The following is a 14,288-nucleotide window of genomic DNA, read 5'->3' as shown; positions in this document are numbered from 1 at the left end:
TAAAGCCATCTATAGTACACCAATGGCAAAAATACAAATAAATAGATAACTATAATATAAATTTTAACAAAGTTGCCCATTATATGCACTCTTATTTTCTTTAATTGTTAAGTCTTCCACAGAAAATATAAGTATCTTAAAAAGAACATGTTTTATGTCCCATATGTAGGAACTTGGAATAAAGCATCCGCTGCATCGCAAAAAACTTCAGCTTGCGCTTCAGGCATTAGGGTCAGAAGAAGAGAACAACCATGGGAAACTGGATTACAACTGGGTTACAAGTAAATCCCCCTTCTTCGATTTTCCCACATCACCCTGATCCAATGAGGAGTTCATATCTATCTATCTGTCTATCTATGTATCTCCCATGCACTTGGGGGATACATATATATTCCCCATGTATGTGCCCTACGTGCACATTGGAGCTCACATAGAGATCATGCATGTTTTATTAGTCTATAGGTAGGATTGACAGTAGTCTCTGATACAAAAAAAAAGTTTGGCCATTTCAAGAAAACCTATGAGTATTGAATTTATGGAAGTCATCTCTCATGACTTGCTTGCTTGCCTTGCACATAAAATATTGCGTCTGAACCACCAGCTTTTAGAGCATCAGATTTTGGTCCATTCAACATAATACTGTCTGCCTGTTACATAATAAATAAAATAAACAAAATGTGAAATTCTTAGCTGAATTTTGTATTTTACTCCCCATTGTGAATTGTTATTCACTACCGTGCTAGATATGAAACACATATTCATGATCTAGAGATCATTGTCTTTGCATGAATACTAATGGATTACTAATGGAAGCACAGAATTCTGCTTCATGCACTGGGTTCTGCTTCATATATCCACCATGTGTATGCATACATACACATACAGTCTCTCACTCACAATATTAAACACCTTTGTCACTCACAATTTGTCATTTGTACCTGCATATATGTGGGAAGCTGCTGTGCTGATGATTTGGGGTTCAAGCGTAGTCACTAGCATCTTTTTTTTATCTCCAGGATGGTTGGATGACATTGGACTGCCCCAGTATAAGACACAATTTGATGAAGGAAAAGTGGATGGTCGAATGCTCCATTATATGACTATTGTAAGCAAAAGTGTTTTCCCACCACGTTTGTCATTCAGAATACTATGCCTTGACCTCTACCTCCACCTTGACTATCCAAAGTTCTCTTGCTGTCCTCCATGCTGTCCTTTATATCTGGAACTCTCTCCAAGAATATCTGTGTGGTGCCACTTCTATCCATTCTTTTTCTTCAAATCCCACTTTTCCCATGAATGTCTTGCCTAATACAATCCGTTCTCAACTACAGCAACATCTGAGCACAAGTATCCGCATTTGCTCACATTAATCCCTTCTTACCCTTGTCTCTCCCATCCTTTCTCTCCCACCCTCCTTTCTCTCCTCACCATCAAATTTTGGATTGCATGCTGATTGGGCAGGTATCTGTGTGATTTCCTCCCTTACGTACAGTACCACACATGATATTGGCAGTGTATGAATAATAATTGCACATCAATAATGGTGGGTGTGTAGAGAACAGTCTCTTAGGGTGCAATTCGATGTATGTTTTACACAGAGCAAAGATGGCTGGAGGTATGCTAGGTGTGGCAGGACACTTTTCTGTCTAAATACGCATAGAACAAAATAATCATCATGCCACAAACAAGTAATTTTTAAAACAAATAGAAAAGAACATTTTTTTTTTACATTATTGATTTTCTTATCCCAGTATTGAGTAAACTATGCCCAGTGCACCACAAACGTATTATCTGGTTGGTGTCCTTGTATGACCCTTTCATAGTTTGTCAGATTCATCAGTTTAGCTGTTTGCCAGATGCTTTCCAAACAGCCTTTAAGTTTAGGAGAAGCAGCCTTCTCCCGGTTTGCTGTCAAGTTAATCCTAGTGGCACACAGAAGGTTTATAATAAATTCAAGATGACACATTTCAAGCTTTCCTTTCAAATCACACACAAGTATGGTTAATGGGTCTGTTTATAACTCATAACCAGTAATATGTTGTGAAAGAATATTTCTTGTAGCTTGAAAGGGTGTTAAATGACACCCTGTCTTTAAAATGTTTCTGGATAGTATGTGCATTCTCTGTGCTGCTGGCTAGTTTTTGTTAGGAGCCTTTGGTCTGCCTCAGTGGTCTTCCAACTGGTGGGTCACGAGCCAAAAGTTGGCTGTGAGATCAGTCCAGATGGGTCATGGCAAAGCTGTTGCCGCCATGTTGGGCAATTTTGAAATTGTGAAAGTGGGTCCCATGTTGCAAATTGGGAGTCCAAGGTGGGTCTTGGGTCTGGACCAGTAAAGACCATTGGTCTACCTAGGCCAGCACTGTCTACCTTGATTGGCAGCAGTTCGTCAGAGTCTTTGCCATCATCTATTACCTGATCCTTTTAACTGTAGAGCCAGTAATTGAACCTGGAACCTTCTGCATATAAAGCATGTTTTCCCATCACTGAGCTGTGTTCTCCCATCACTGAGCTGTGTCCACCGTATGTTGATGGGTAATTCCCTGCTCTTCACTTCTAGTGTCTGGATCTACCTTCCGCAAGAGGAAGGGATCTTCTGTGTCAGGAAATGCTGAGCAGGTTTACTGATGTTTGTTGTTATTGAAAAGAACTATGACAGACCCAACAGGAAAAGGCACACATGCAACAGGTGAAATTTACAGTATTAAAGTGATGTGCCAATAAGATTTGGTAGATCCTGCTGAATGGGATGAGGCATGACGTGGGGAAGGGGGAATGCTAAAAAATTGGACAGAGGGACCTTCCGTGAGCAGAGCATTCCCCATCACGGAAGGTCCCTTCCTCTTGCGGAAGGCAGAGCCTTGATCCAGTCCCATAAGTAGATATCCCAGACACTAGAAGTAAAGCACAGGGAATTATCCACCCACACATGTGGCTGCATGTTGAGTTGTAGCATGAGAATGGAGACACATTCTATGCATCCGATAAAACAGATTCTAGCCCATGAAAGCCTATGCTGCAACTAGAGGTGGACAGAAGAATAATTCCAGTCCCTGTCTGTTTCTCACATGTTAATTCATATGTCTAGTCCCATCCTGTTTCTTCATCAATCTGAATTTTTAAAATTAGCAAATGCACAAAAACCCACATTTAAATACTTTGTCAAATATACATTTTGGTAAGCATTTTATTGTAAACTACATACTTTACATGTATTTTTGTACAGCTTTGAACCCAGAACTATATTTCAAAAGTTGGAAAAGTGGAAAAAAACACACTGATGGATATCTGGTTTCCAATTTGCCTATTAGTTTGGGAAGTCCGAATCTATTTGTCCACTTAAAAATGTGGACTGAATAAAATCTTTCAGAATCCGTAGTTGTAATACCTTTAATCTTTAAGGCACCACAAGACAAGGTGCCGGAGACTAACACAACTACCTCGTTCAGTATCCTCCAGGCTTCTCATGACTTTGCTCTTGGTCCCATTCGTCCATCTCTATCTTTTTCTCATCCGCGTTTTCAGGATGATTTACTCTCTTTGAAAGTCGTGAGTGTCCTCCACCATCTTAGTATCAAACGTGCTATTCAAGTCCTAAGAATAAATAACTTTGAACCCAACTGTCTGCGCAGAAGACCTTCAGATGAGGTAAATACATCTAATACTTAGATGGGATATTGATTCAATGCAATGAATGTAATGACACATGATGCTAGTCTGTATTTCATTTTCTTTTGTAGGATATATTGCCCTAACTTATGAATCTTGATCCCTTCTTTTACTTGCCAGGCCGTACATCTATCACTGACGGTCAACTTCATGTGGATTCATTTCCTTATTCTATTTGAAACCTCTGAAACTGTGTTACCACTTTCTTCTCCATGTCTAAGCCAGTGAAACTAAAACACTGAATGTATCCCAGTTTGTGTTCTGACTTTCTGCAAATTATTTGCTCAACACTAGTATTTCTGTGAATGATTGCAACGTTAGATCTAACTATCATGTGATGCGGACCTTCTTGGACTGTAACGCTTGAGAATGAAGGTGGGGAATCATAGAATAGTAGAGTTGGAAGGGGCCTACACGGCCATCAAGTCCAACCCCCTGCTCAATGCAGGAATCCACCCTAAAGCATCCTTGACCGATGGCTGTCCAGCTGCCTCTTGAATAGCAAATTGGAGTGGTTTTCAGCGCCAGGGGACCCTGCTTATAGAAAACTTGCATTTCTGTGCTAATGGATATTTAAGCCTGCCATTCTGTGCTAGTTTCCTGTGTGTCCAGAGATTTAATTTTTAATATGGGAGACCATTCAAAGAAATGATGGCTACTTCCAGTCTCCAGTAATATTGACAAAGAATAATTGAATTTTAGAGCTGGAAAAGACCTTAGAGGACAACCCTCTATTTACTACAGGAATCCTCAAGCACCTTGAGCAGCTCTTACCATTAGGAAGTTTCTCCTAATCTTTAAGTTTCTCGTAAAATTAAAAGGAATTCTGCTTCCTTACCATTTCTATCTAGTAGTTCTAGTCCTGCCCTCTGGTCTTCTCCACTTCCACAAGACCATTCTGAAAGCGTCATTTTCTTGTTATTGAAAGATGGACGAAGAAAATGGGTGAATTTTGAAAACTGGAATTGCTTGTCTTTCTCATTTATTTTGTTTTACTTATTTACTTTTTGTAAAGGTGGCTCTCCCAAATACTAAGCTGGTCAAAGATTACCGTGTTTGGTTTGGAGGTGGAGAACTGTGGAAGTTGAATGAATAAACAAAGATATGAATTGTGGTTTCACCTTAATCTCATCACAGAAGAATGTGTTACATAGCAGCTTTATTGAATACCATATTGCATTTATATCAGGCCAACACAAGTTGAGACTTAACCATAGTGAATACAGGCTAAACCAATGCAATCCAACAACTGCATCTGTCTGACCCTTTTCATCTTTATAACCCTCTGATTTTGGTTGCAAAAGCAAAAATAGGGTTTGGACAAAAACATTTTGATTGTGATTAAGAGCCATACCTGAATTTATTAAATTTAGTTTCAAATGAGTATGTATGAGGGCACTTGAAGGATAGAACTCCTACTCTTGTGCTGTGTTTGGTAAAACTGGAGCCAAGCTACATGATCAGTAGTCTAACATGGTGAATATGGTTGCTGGAGGAGTTGAAAGATTCAGCTAATCTATGCCATTTTATTTTGTGTATTGGGTTTTATGTGCAGATATTTTTTTAACATGCGAGGGCTTCAAATATTCACCCTACCCCCTCCAAATGGGAGTTATCTGAACTGACACAATTTAAGATTGGATCATATGAATCTGCTGATCTGGTTGCTTGGCTCTGAAATGGTGTCCTTTGAGGTCACTTATAATAAGAAATATTGGGGCTGAATTCACTGCAGAGATAAAAAAATTAACTGTGGTCACAAAGTAGCACGTTATGTCTGAGTTAAATGTGGTTCTTATTGGTAGAATAACATCACACCATCCGAGGTTTCGCAGTGGACCAATCATCGGGTGATGGAATGGCTGCGTTCTGTTGACCTTGCGGAATATGCTCCTAATTTGAGGGGAAGTGGCGTTCATGGTGGACTCATGGTAAGAGTGTTGTGCTTTATTTTTCCTTATCAGATCGTCCTAGGCCAGATCTACACCAAACCAGGATATAACGCTTTGAACACGGTTTGAAAACGGTATATGGAGGGTGTCATGGGTGCACTTCAGTAGGGTAAATCCTGCCTTAGTGTAACGACATAGATTTTGTATTTGTTCCAGGATGTCACTCTCTAGAAGTCACAGGAATTCCATTGAAGTTATTTTGTAAATATAACAGTGTTCTTGCTTTTTGTAACTTAATAATGGTTCAGGTCTTTGGAAGAATGTGAGAAGTCACTCAATCTAGAGATAATAGAAATGTAAGGCTGATTTGCGTTCTGAAGTCTTTTTTTCTCTCTGCAGGTTTTGGAACCTCGTTTCAACGTCGAGACCCTGGCGCAGCTGCTTAACATCCCACCAAACAAAACGCTGCTGAGGCGGCACTTGGCAACCCATTTTAATTTGCTAATTGGTCAAGAGGCCCAGCAGCAAAAGCGTGAAGCTATGGAATCTCCAGATTATGTCCTTTTAACAGCGACAGCCAAAGTGAAGGTATTGTCAAAGTTTTGGGCACATTCTTGCCTACCCCAGGCTTTGATATGCTTTTATGGTCACCCAGAGTGCTGTTTCATTTTTAGTCTTATAAGAGGGTAATCGAAAATCTGTTGAGTGATAAAGTTTGATTTAGTGCCAGTTTGATTTAGTTTCTGGTTAATTTCCCTGATTTTCTAGAAGAAAGGTGATCAACGATTGAAGGTAATAAATCTTGTGCAAATCTCTCCAGGACAATGCATCATTAATGAGATTTTGTGTCTTACATTTTTCCTGAGTGCTCTGTTTCAGTACAAGTTATTCATGCATACACACTATGTTTTATAGTGCTTGGATAAAGGCTTACCTCTCTGCCCAAAGCCTTGAAATGAACTATAACAGTATCTGCAAATACATTTTAAAAGTATCTGCCACGGTGATATTTGCTAGGTTGTGTGTCAACTAATTTCTGATCATTTTAAGCTTTACCCTGCAAAACAGAAAGATGCAGTGAAGTATGCAAAGGTGACTGGACCATTTTTTAAAAAAAGAAAAGGCAGCCCATCCGCTAATGCATAGATTTCCTAGTTATTCATGGCATATCGTTGGCCTGAAAAGAAAACAACAGCTATGTCTTCCAGGAAACTTTCTTGGCTGGTCACCCAGAGGCAATAATGACTCAACACAGGCAATTGGGCAAGTGGGTATTTACAAGCCTGACTTGACAAATATGGATCCTTTTAATTAACACGATACGCTAGGTTTTCTCCTACGTCCTGGTTTATTTGCCAATTTTACTTTGTTTTATCAGCCAGCTTTTTGAGTGAATATTTATTTGAGAAAATCGTAATCTTTGGTGCTTTCATCTGCCTATCTGACATGGTTTTATATATGCCATAAAGAGAATACATTGTGGGCTTGCTGACTACTTAAAAGTTTATTCTGTTTGTCTTTTTCAGCCAAAGAAACTTGCTTTTAGTAATTTTGGAAATTTAAGGAAGAAGAAGCAGGATGATGGTGAAGAGTATGTGTGCCCGATGGAGTTGGGACAGGCATCAGGAATTGGATCAAAGAAAGGGTATAAGCCAGGTTTAGATATCAGACTGTATGATGATGATGATCTGGACAGACTGGAGCAGGTAATAATCATTGCGATTGCAGTTTTTTTTAGCGTTAAGTTGAAAAAATAGCATGTGTATCTACATGCATATTTTATATATGCTCTCTCTCTCTCTCTCTCTCCCTCCCCATGCACACACATTTCTCAATTTGCATTTTTCAATCAGCTTCATGATTGAACAGGGATTTGTACCCAGGTCTTTCACAGATCTAGTCCAACTTCCTAGCCACAACACAATACTTGTCAGCTCATTCTCTAACATGACCCTTTCCCCCCACCCAACTAGTTCCTCAAGCTCCCGTCTTCAATGTTTGTAGCATTTCCCCACTCACATTAATTTGCTACAGCTGCCTATGATAGACTGTCTTGCTAAATCATGGCATTCCAGACTTATCCTTTCTATACCCATAATAGTAGTTTCAATTCTTCAGCCCCCATCTCTTTCCCCCTTTAAGCCGATAAGGGACGTTGTTGGGCAGATACTCTCTCTTGTGGACGGTCTCTCTTGCCTTATCAATGTTTGCTTCTGAATAGGTTTTTGTGGAATATTCAGAATTGCTCTTTGAGCTGGCCACAGACATCATTGGTCCTGCTACATGGTGTCTCTGGCTTCTTAGATGGGTTCACTGCAGTTACATCTGTTGAGTTCTGTTTACCTGACATCTGAGCAGTGATGTCAGACCAAAAGGGCAGGGCCAGAAGCTTCTATTTACCTCTCTGGTCTCTCAAATAGGGGCAGTGACTGTGTAGTTGGCTAACACAACTGAGCTACCATCAAGACTGGTGCTTAATGGTGTAGACTCTATAGCCATTTCTACACCTGCCTTTTTCCCTGGGATCATCCCTGTATGTCCAAATGACACACAGGGGATCCCGGGAGCAGGCAGGGACAATCCTTCCATTTTCCTGGGATAATCCTTAGGTGTAGAAAGGGCCTATGACACTTATCTGGTAGCCTCAATTTACTGGTAGTGTTCAAGGCTACAACAAAGCATTTAACGTGTCTTTAATTAATCAGGGATTTAACAGGAACACCAGTCATGCCAACCAGAAACTCGTTGTTTATTTATTTATTTATTTATTACATTTTTATACCGCCCAATAGCCGAAGCTCTCTGGGCGGTTCACAAAAATTAAAACCATAATAAAACAACCAACCATCTAAAAACACAAATACAAAATACAGTATAAAAAGCACAACCAGGATAAAACCTTAATAAAATAAGGTTTTATTATAGCCCAAGAAATGCTTCCAGTGTAGTATCTGTATTTGTTAATATAGTTTCATGAAGTATTTGTGGATTTACAGTGATAGTTGAATTATTTCATAACTCTCTCTTCTTCTTTTTTGTAGATGGAAGATTCAGAAGGTACCGTGAGGCAAATAGGGGCATTTTCTGAAGGCATCAACAACTTAACTGTAAGCCCTTAAGAATTAATCTTCACTAGGTGTGATTATTAATGTACCTATTGAACAGAGTGCATGCCCAATGCAAATAATGTATTAAGCTTTTTGACATTTGTCCTTCCCTGTCCCGAAAGCAGTGCAAGATAACATTAAACTGTCATAAAAAATAGACTGTAAAACTACAACATTATCTAAAAGATATTAGATTAAAAATCCACAAGGTTCCTACTCGAAGCCCAAGCAATACCATTTAATACTGTTTAGTAACCTATTTACTTGTTCAGGCATATATCACACACCCTAAGCCTTATGCTTCTGATTATCCATTTCCTTATCTTATCCGTCGTAGTAGCTCCTTGAGCTACATACGTACATGTCCCTCTCATTTAAGGGAGGAACAGTCAAGGCCAAGGAAAGCTTCAGATGTTAGCCAGAAACGCCTGTACTTCTCAATGTTTTTGGTTTTTTTAATGCTTCTGGATAGTATCTGTAGCAGTCTTCAGAGATTGTGTCCCACCCGAAACCACCACTGAATCCACAGTTCAGTTGTTATTTGAACCCATGCCCTCTGGGTATTTATCCTTTTGCAAATTAGGCATTGGCCGGGCAAATATTTGCTACAAATCTAAACCAATAGAAGAATGATAACTTTCTCCAAGAATATCCTGAAAAACGGTTGCCTTTGAGGTCGCTTATGCTTTCTAACACACTTTTCAGCTCCTTCATGAAGTTGCCTCTTACAGATTCAGATCACTGGTCCATAAAGGCTGTTTCTACACTTGCCTTTTTTCCCCGGATTGTCCCTGGGCATCCAAATGACACACAGGGGATCCCGGGAGCAGGCAGGGACGATCCCTCCATTTTCCTGGGATACACCTTAGGTGTAGAAAGGGCCTTAGTCCAGTGTTGTCTAACTCTGAGTGCTAGTGGTCTTTCACACCTCTGGCACAGACTTTCACATCCTTGTTACCCAGTACCTTTCAATTAGAATTGAACCTGGGACCTTCTCCATGCAAAGGATGTGCTCTACCACTGAACTGAGTTTGAACAAATGAAACTGCCTTAAATTGAGTCAAAATGTTGATCCATCTAGGCCACTGGGTCTACTCTCATTGGCAGCATCCCTTCTTCCTGGGATCTTCTGCCTCTAGTGACCTGGGACTGTCTGCATGCAAAGTATGTGCTTTACCATTCATGTGCAGTATTGGGAGCATGGCAGCACCTTGTTTGCCTTCCACTATGCATGTTTATTTATTTTATTTATTTAAGGATTTTTATGCCGCCATTCAGCCAAAAAAGGCTCTCACGGCGGCTTACAAAAGTATTTCTTGACAGTCCCTGCCCACAGGCTTACAATCTAAAAGACATGACAGGAAAGGAAAGGGGATTGGGAGGGAGGAGGAGGAGGGGGGAAAGGAAAGCAAACTCAGGCACTACAATCTTAGTTGGAAAGTTCAGCAGTTACAGTTGGTAGCAGGAGGGAGGGGTTTCAGGAACTGTTCCAATTCTTCCACTTCTTTTATTTCCAGCACATGTTAAAAGAAGATGAAATGTTCAAAGACTTTGCTACACGTTCTCCTAGCGCAAGTATAACGGACGAGGATTCGAATGTGTGACAGAATCGGCGTTGGACACTTAGGTTTCTTGATGCTGCTTGGAGTGCCGCTGTTGTATGTGATGGAGACTGGGCATCATAGGGTTGCTTTTGCTTCCGTTTGTAAGAAGTGATATTTTTCAGGGGGATTAATGAGGAGAAAAGGTACCTATTCTAAAGTTGCCATACAGTGGAGGAGAAAAACAGACACGAGTGAGGGAAATGTGCATTTTTCTCCCTAGTGTTGAAATTTGTGACATATTTCAAAGTATCATTTTTAATATGAATCTACTGCCATAATGTTCCTGCACGAAGGTGTGCCATAACATATATCTGTATATTTCTCTCTCTTTTTTCCAAATAATACAAAAGGAAAAATACTCAATCGCAGACCTCTGGAATTAGCATGCATTGTAGATATATCAACAGGAAAGAAACGAAATCTGGAATTCCTACGTTCCTATTTGAATGAACTTCTCAAAAGTAAATAACCAACCACATAATCCCCAAAATTGAAATCCTGTTTGTCTTATTTTTTATACAATTTTTATTAAAAAAAGAAAAGAAAAGAAAAATGTATTGAGTACATACAAATGAGAAGTTTTATATTGTGATATTAAGGTGATGACATTTTTTTTTTTTTAAAAAAAAGAGAGATTCCAGTTTGAAAACCAGCTGGTTACTGGAGAAGTCAGACTGACCTTTTAAATGGCTTGCACCTCCCCACCCCCTTAAGTGATGCCTGCATTCTTACATTAGGAATGAAGATATTGAAAATTGTGGTTCTCTTTTGCAACATTAAAGCATCTCTGAGCTGTCCGTTTTCCAGCTTTAAAATGGATTTTAATAACATTTTAAAATTTTGTCATTGCAGATGTGACATTGAAAATGTTATTTTGAGACTGAAAAACAACCTGTGACTTTGTGAGCAGAAGATTTGTTCCCTCGCATATTCTGCAATGGGAGGGTTCTTTAAATTTATACAGAAAGGAATATTAGCCAAGTCACTTTATTTTGCAGTATTAAATTAAGATATGGAGTCTTGCCTTCTAAGTACGGTTGACCATAATGTAATGTACTGACTGATATTTATACTTGATTTTTATAAAGTACAACATGTATTGACTTTTTTTAAACTATCAAACTTGTAAAATTCAGATTAGCCAGTGAAAAAAATGGTCAAGCTTTCAAGAGAATATATTTGACTTGTGTCTTTCTCTTCCCAGTCCTGAAATACTTACAACTATTTACTACTTGCATAAAAGGATATTGCCGACATTTCTTAATGTACGGTTTGAAAGGAATTGGTTCAACTGTAGATACCTGTTTCAGTACTTCAAACATTTTGGACCCAAACAAGGGCTTTTGCAGGAGTGTTAGGTTGGGCTTTTGGCATGTGCTCAGGTACTATTAGTAGTGATTTTCAACTCAGAGCCAATCTATTCATTCACATAAATTTCTTGGGTGGGTACCATTTCAGACTGCTGGTGGGAAATTATTTCAATGTTCCTCTATATAAGTCTCTCTGTCCATAAAGAGCTCATTTGCCAGATGGTTCTTCTTCCTAACATGCTAACTTTCTGCTTGCAATGAGTTTTTTAAAAAGAAAAATATGGGTAAATATTCAAACATTTGATCCATCATCTGTAGTCTGAAATGGAATTCTCTACTATGTGATATATTTGCACATATAAATTGGCCCCTGGACTGACTTCTTAAACTGATGCTTGTCCTTAAATGTGCTGCTTCTCACACATTTATTTACAGTTTGTCAAAATAGTGATACAATGCATTGTATTGTGTTTTCTATCAAGTATTGATATCTGTATCTTTAGGAAACCTAACCATAAGAGCTTCACCAGTACAGTATATTCAGTACTGTCTATTGATAGTTAATTCTGCAGATGTCTTCATGACCACTTCATTTCATCTGGTATCTGAGCTAGTTTGAATGAATGCAGATAGCATTTGTGATAGAATTACTACTTTGTCATTAACGGTGAATAAATGTATTTATTAATTAAGGAGTTCACTTTCTGGGCCTGTTTAAAAAAAACCCACCTACCATCAAACCCCATAAGGTCACTTGGTAAAAAATAATACTAGTGCATATATTAGGTAAAGATATGTCATCTGCCACCTAGAAGCTGCCTTTGGTGTTCTGGTAAGCACTAATTGCAAATACACACGTATTTGTAGAATCAAACAACAGTGGAAAGAGTTTCTTTGTACCTATTCAGAATGTTGCACATATGAACCTCATTACACTTCTCATCATTTTTTAATTGTGATGTATTTGAAAATTGGCTCAAATTTGGTCATCATTTTGCTGGTTGGAATAATACTTCTTACTCTTATTTCTGTGGGATTGGGGGAAGAAAAGAGTAATATAAAACACTCACGATTAAACCAAGTTGTTAACATAATTGTGTGCAGATGAAATATCATTATGGTATTTTATTGGGTTGCATATGTACAAAGAGAGCAGCATAAACTTATCTGTATTGCCATATTAAATAAATAAATAAATAAATACCTATTGAGAAAAAAGAAATGAAATGTTTCTAGGCTTTTATTTTTTTTGCAAAAACATGTATACATGATTTTCAATAAATCTTTCTCTCTTTAAAGATCAGCCTTTAGAACTTTTATGGAGAGAACTTCCTAAAATGTTCGCTCCAGTCCAGCTTCTATGTACAACTTTTCAATTTCATTGGCTCAGCAAATATGCAACAGGATACCCATGTGGAACTGACACTGATTTTTTTTTTTTTTTTTGCTGGCGGAGACCTCTGTGCCTGTACGAGATTTATAGAACAGGACGTTTGCCTTTATAAGCATCAGGCTCAAAAATACTGTGCAGGTAACTTCTTTAAAATCGTACATGTTCGGAGAAGTTTCCAAATAAAAAAGCAAAAGCCTTGAAATATGTCTACGGTTCTTTTTGAAAGCTTGATCTTGTGGAATGAAGAGCAACGGCAAAACTTTGGTGGTGGTGGTGATGCCATTCATGCGGAGTAATATTTTACTAGTTATTATTGGCTGGTGTTTATAAGTTTTAATGAGCTGCTGATAGAAAAGATCTGCAAATGTATTAAAAGGAAGTGGCTGGAACATACGTAGATAAGTAACATGTACACCAGCCCCAAGACACATACCATGAAACTAAAGGTTTGTAGACTTAGAACTATCCAGTAAAACTATACACACATGTAAACACATGTAGGCATGCAACAAGCTGAAATGCTAATAGATCAATGGGAATCCAGTGGCATTTCATATTGGCTGCAATTGTCAACATTATGTAAGAAACATTAAATATTACAGCTCTAGACAGTTCAGCCATACTGGATTTGTTGCATATACTATGTTCAATAGTTGGGACATTAGTTTCTAACTTATAGTAAGTAGGATAGCTGAATCATTGTCAAATTGTTGTGGATTGTGGCAAATATGTGTTTTAGCTAGACTGACATTTGTTGATTTAAACCATTCAAGACCATTCTTATAATCAGTTGCTTCTTCCCAACACACCCCTGATTATCTTACAAAAGGAATAATGGTGCAGCCCCATCCCATACATGTTTACTTGGATGCTAGTTAAGTCCTACTGAATCCCCAAGTGAATTTGCATAGAATTATAACCATGATGGTAATCCTTATGCCGGCTGGTGATTTACGCTTTCCGATTTGGGTAAAGCATGTGCCGGCCTGAAGAAGAGCCGAACTACTTCCTCTCAACGTATTTATTTATTTATTTATTTATTTATTTAATTTATATACCGCCCCATAGCTGAAGTTCTCTGGGCGGTTTACAAAAGTTAAAAAACAGTGGACATTAAAAAAAAGTATCCAAAATTTAAAACCATAAAAATATATAAAAACAACCGTATACAGTACTGTTCAATAGATCTTACTGCCAGGCTTATGATGGTAGCCTTAGTTTGTCATCTGTATTATGTAAAATACTGGTGGCAATGCTGAGGTACAAGTTAATTGCAGCGTTGAACATTGTTTTTCTTCAACCTTCCCAGTTAGACT

At 38.4% G+C, this 14,288-nt stretch overlaps 1 protein-coding gene across 4 annotated transcripts in view; it reads left to right on the top strand.

Annotated features, from left to right (window-relative positions):
• PPFIBP1 (PPFIA binding protein 1) overlaps positions 1–12,621 on the top strand; it is a 133,344-nt gene extending 120,723 nt beyond the window's left edge. For all 4 annotated transcript variants that reach the window (XM_063134247.1, XM_063134244.1, XM_063134245.1 and 1 more), the window contains 8 exons: positions 170–281; positions 1,017–1,105; positions 3,523–3,645; positions 5,472–5,597; positions 5,958–6,146; positions 7,085–7,264; positions 8,600–8,665; positions 10,183–12,621. In XM_063134247.1, coding sequence (XP_062990317.1) covers positions 170–281; positions 1,017–1,105; positions 3,523–3,645; positions 5,472–5,597; positions 5,958–6,146; positions 7,085–7,264; positions 8,600–8,665; positions 10,183–10,269 — 972 coding nt within the window. In that variant the 3' untranslated portion in view covers positions 10,270–12,621. The remainder of the gene's footprint in view (positions 1–169; positions 282–1,016; positions 1,106–3,522; positions 3,646–5,471; positions 5,598–5,957; positions 6,147–7,084; positions 7,265–8,599; positions 8,666–10,182) is intronic.
• The last annotated feature ends 1,667 nt before the right edge of the window (positions 12,622–14,288 follow it).

The sequence above is a fragment of the Elgaria multicarinata genome, chromosome 9, assembly GCF_023053635.1.
Source record: "Elgaria multicarinata webbii isolate HBS135686 ecotype San Diego chromosome 9, rElgMul1.1.pri, whole genome shotgun sequence".
NCBI classification, from domain to species: domain Eukaryota; kingdom Metazoa; phylum Chordata; class Lepidosauria; order Squamata; family Anguidae; genus Elgaria; species Elgaria multicarinata.
Note: the sequence above shows the minus strand (reverse complement) of the source record. Positions and strands in the feature narration are given on the sequence as shown.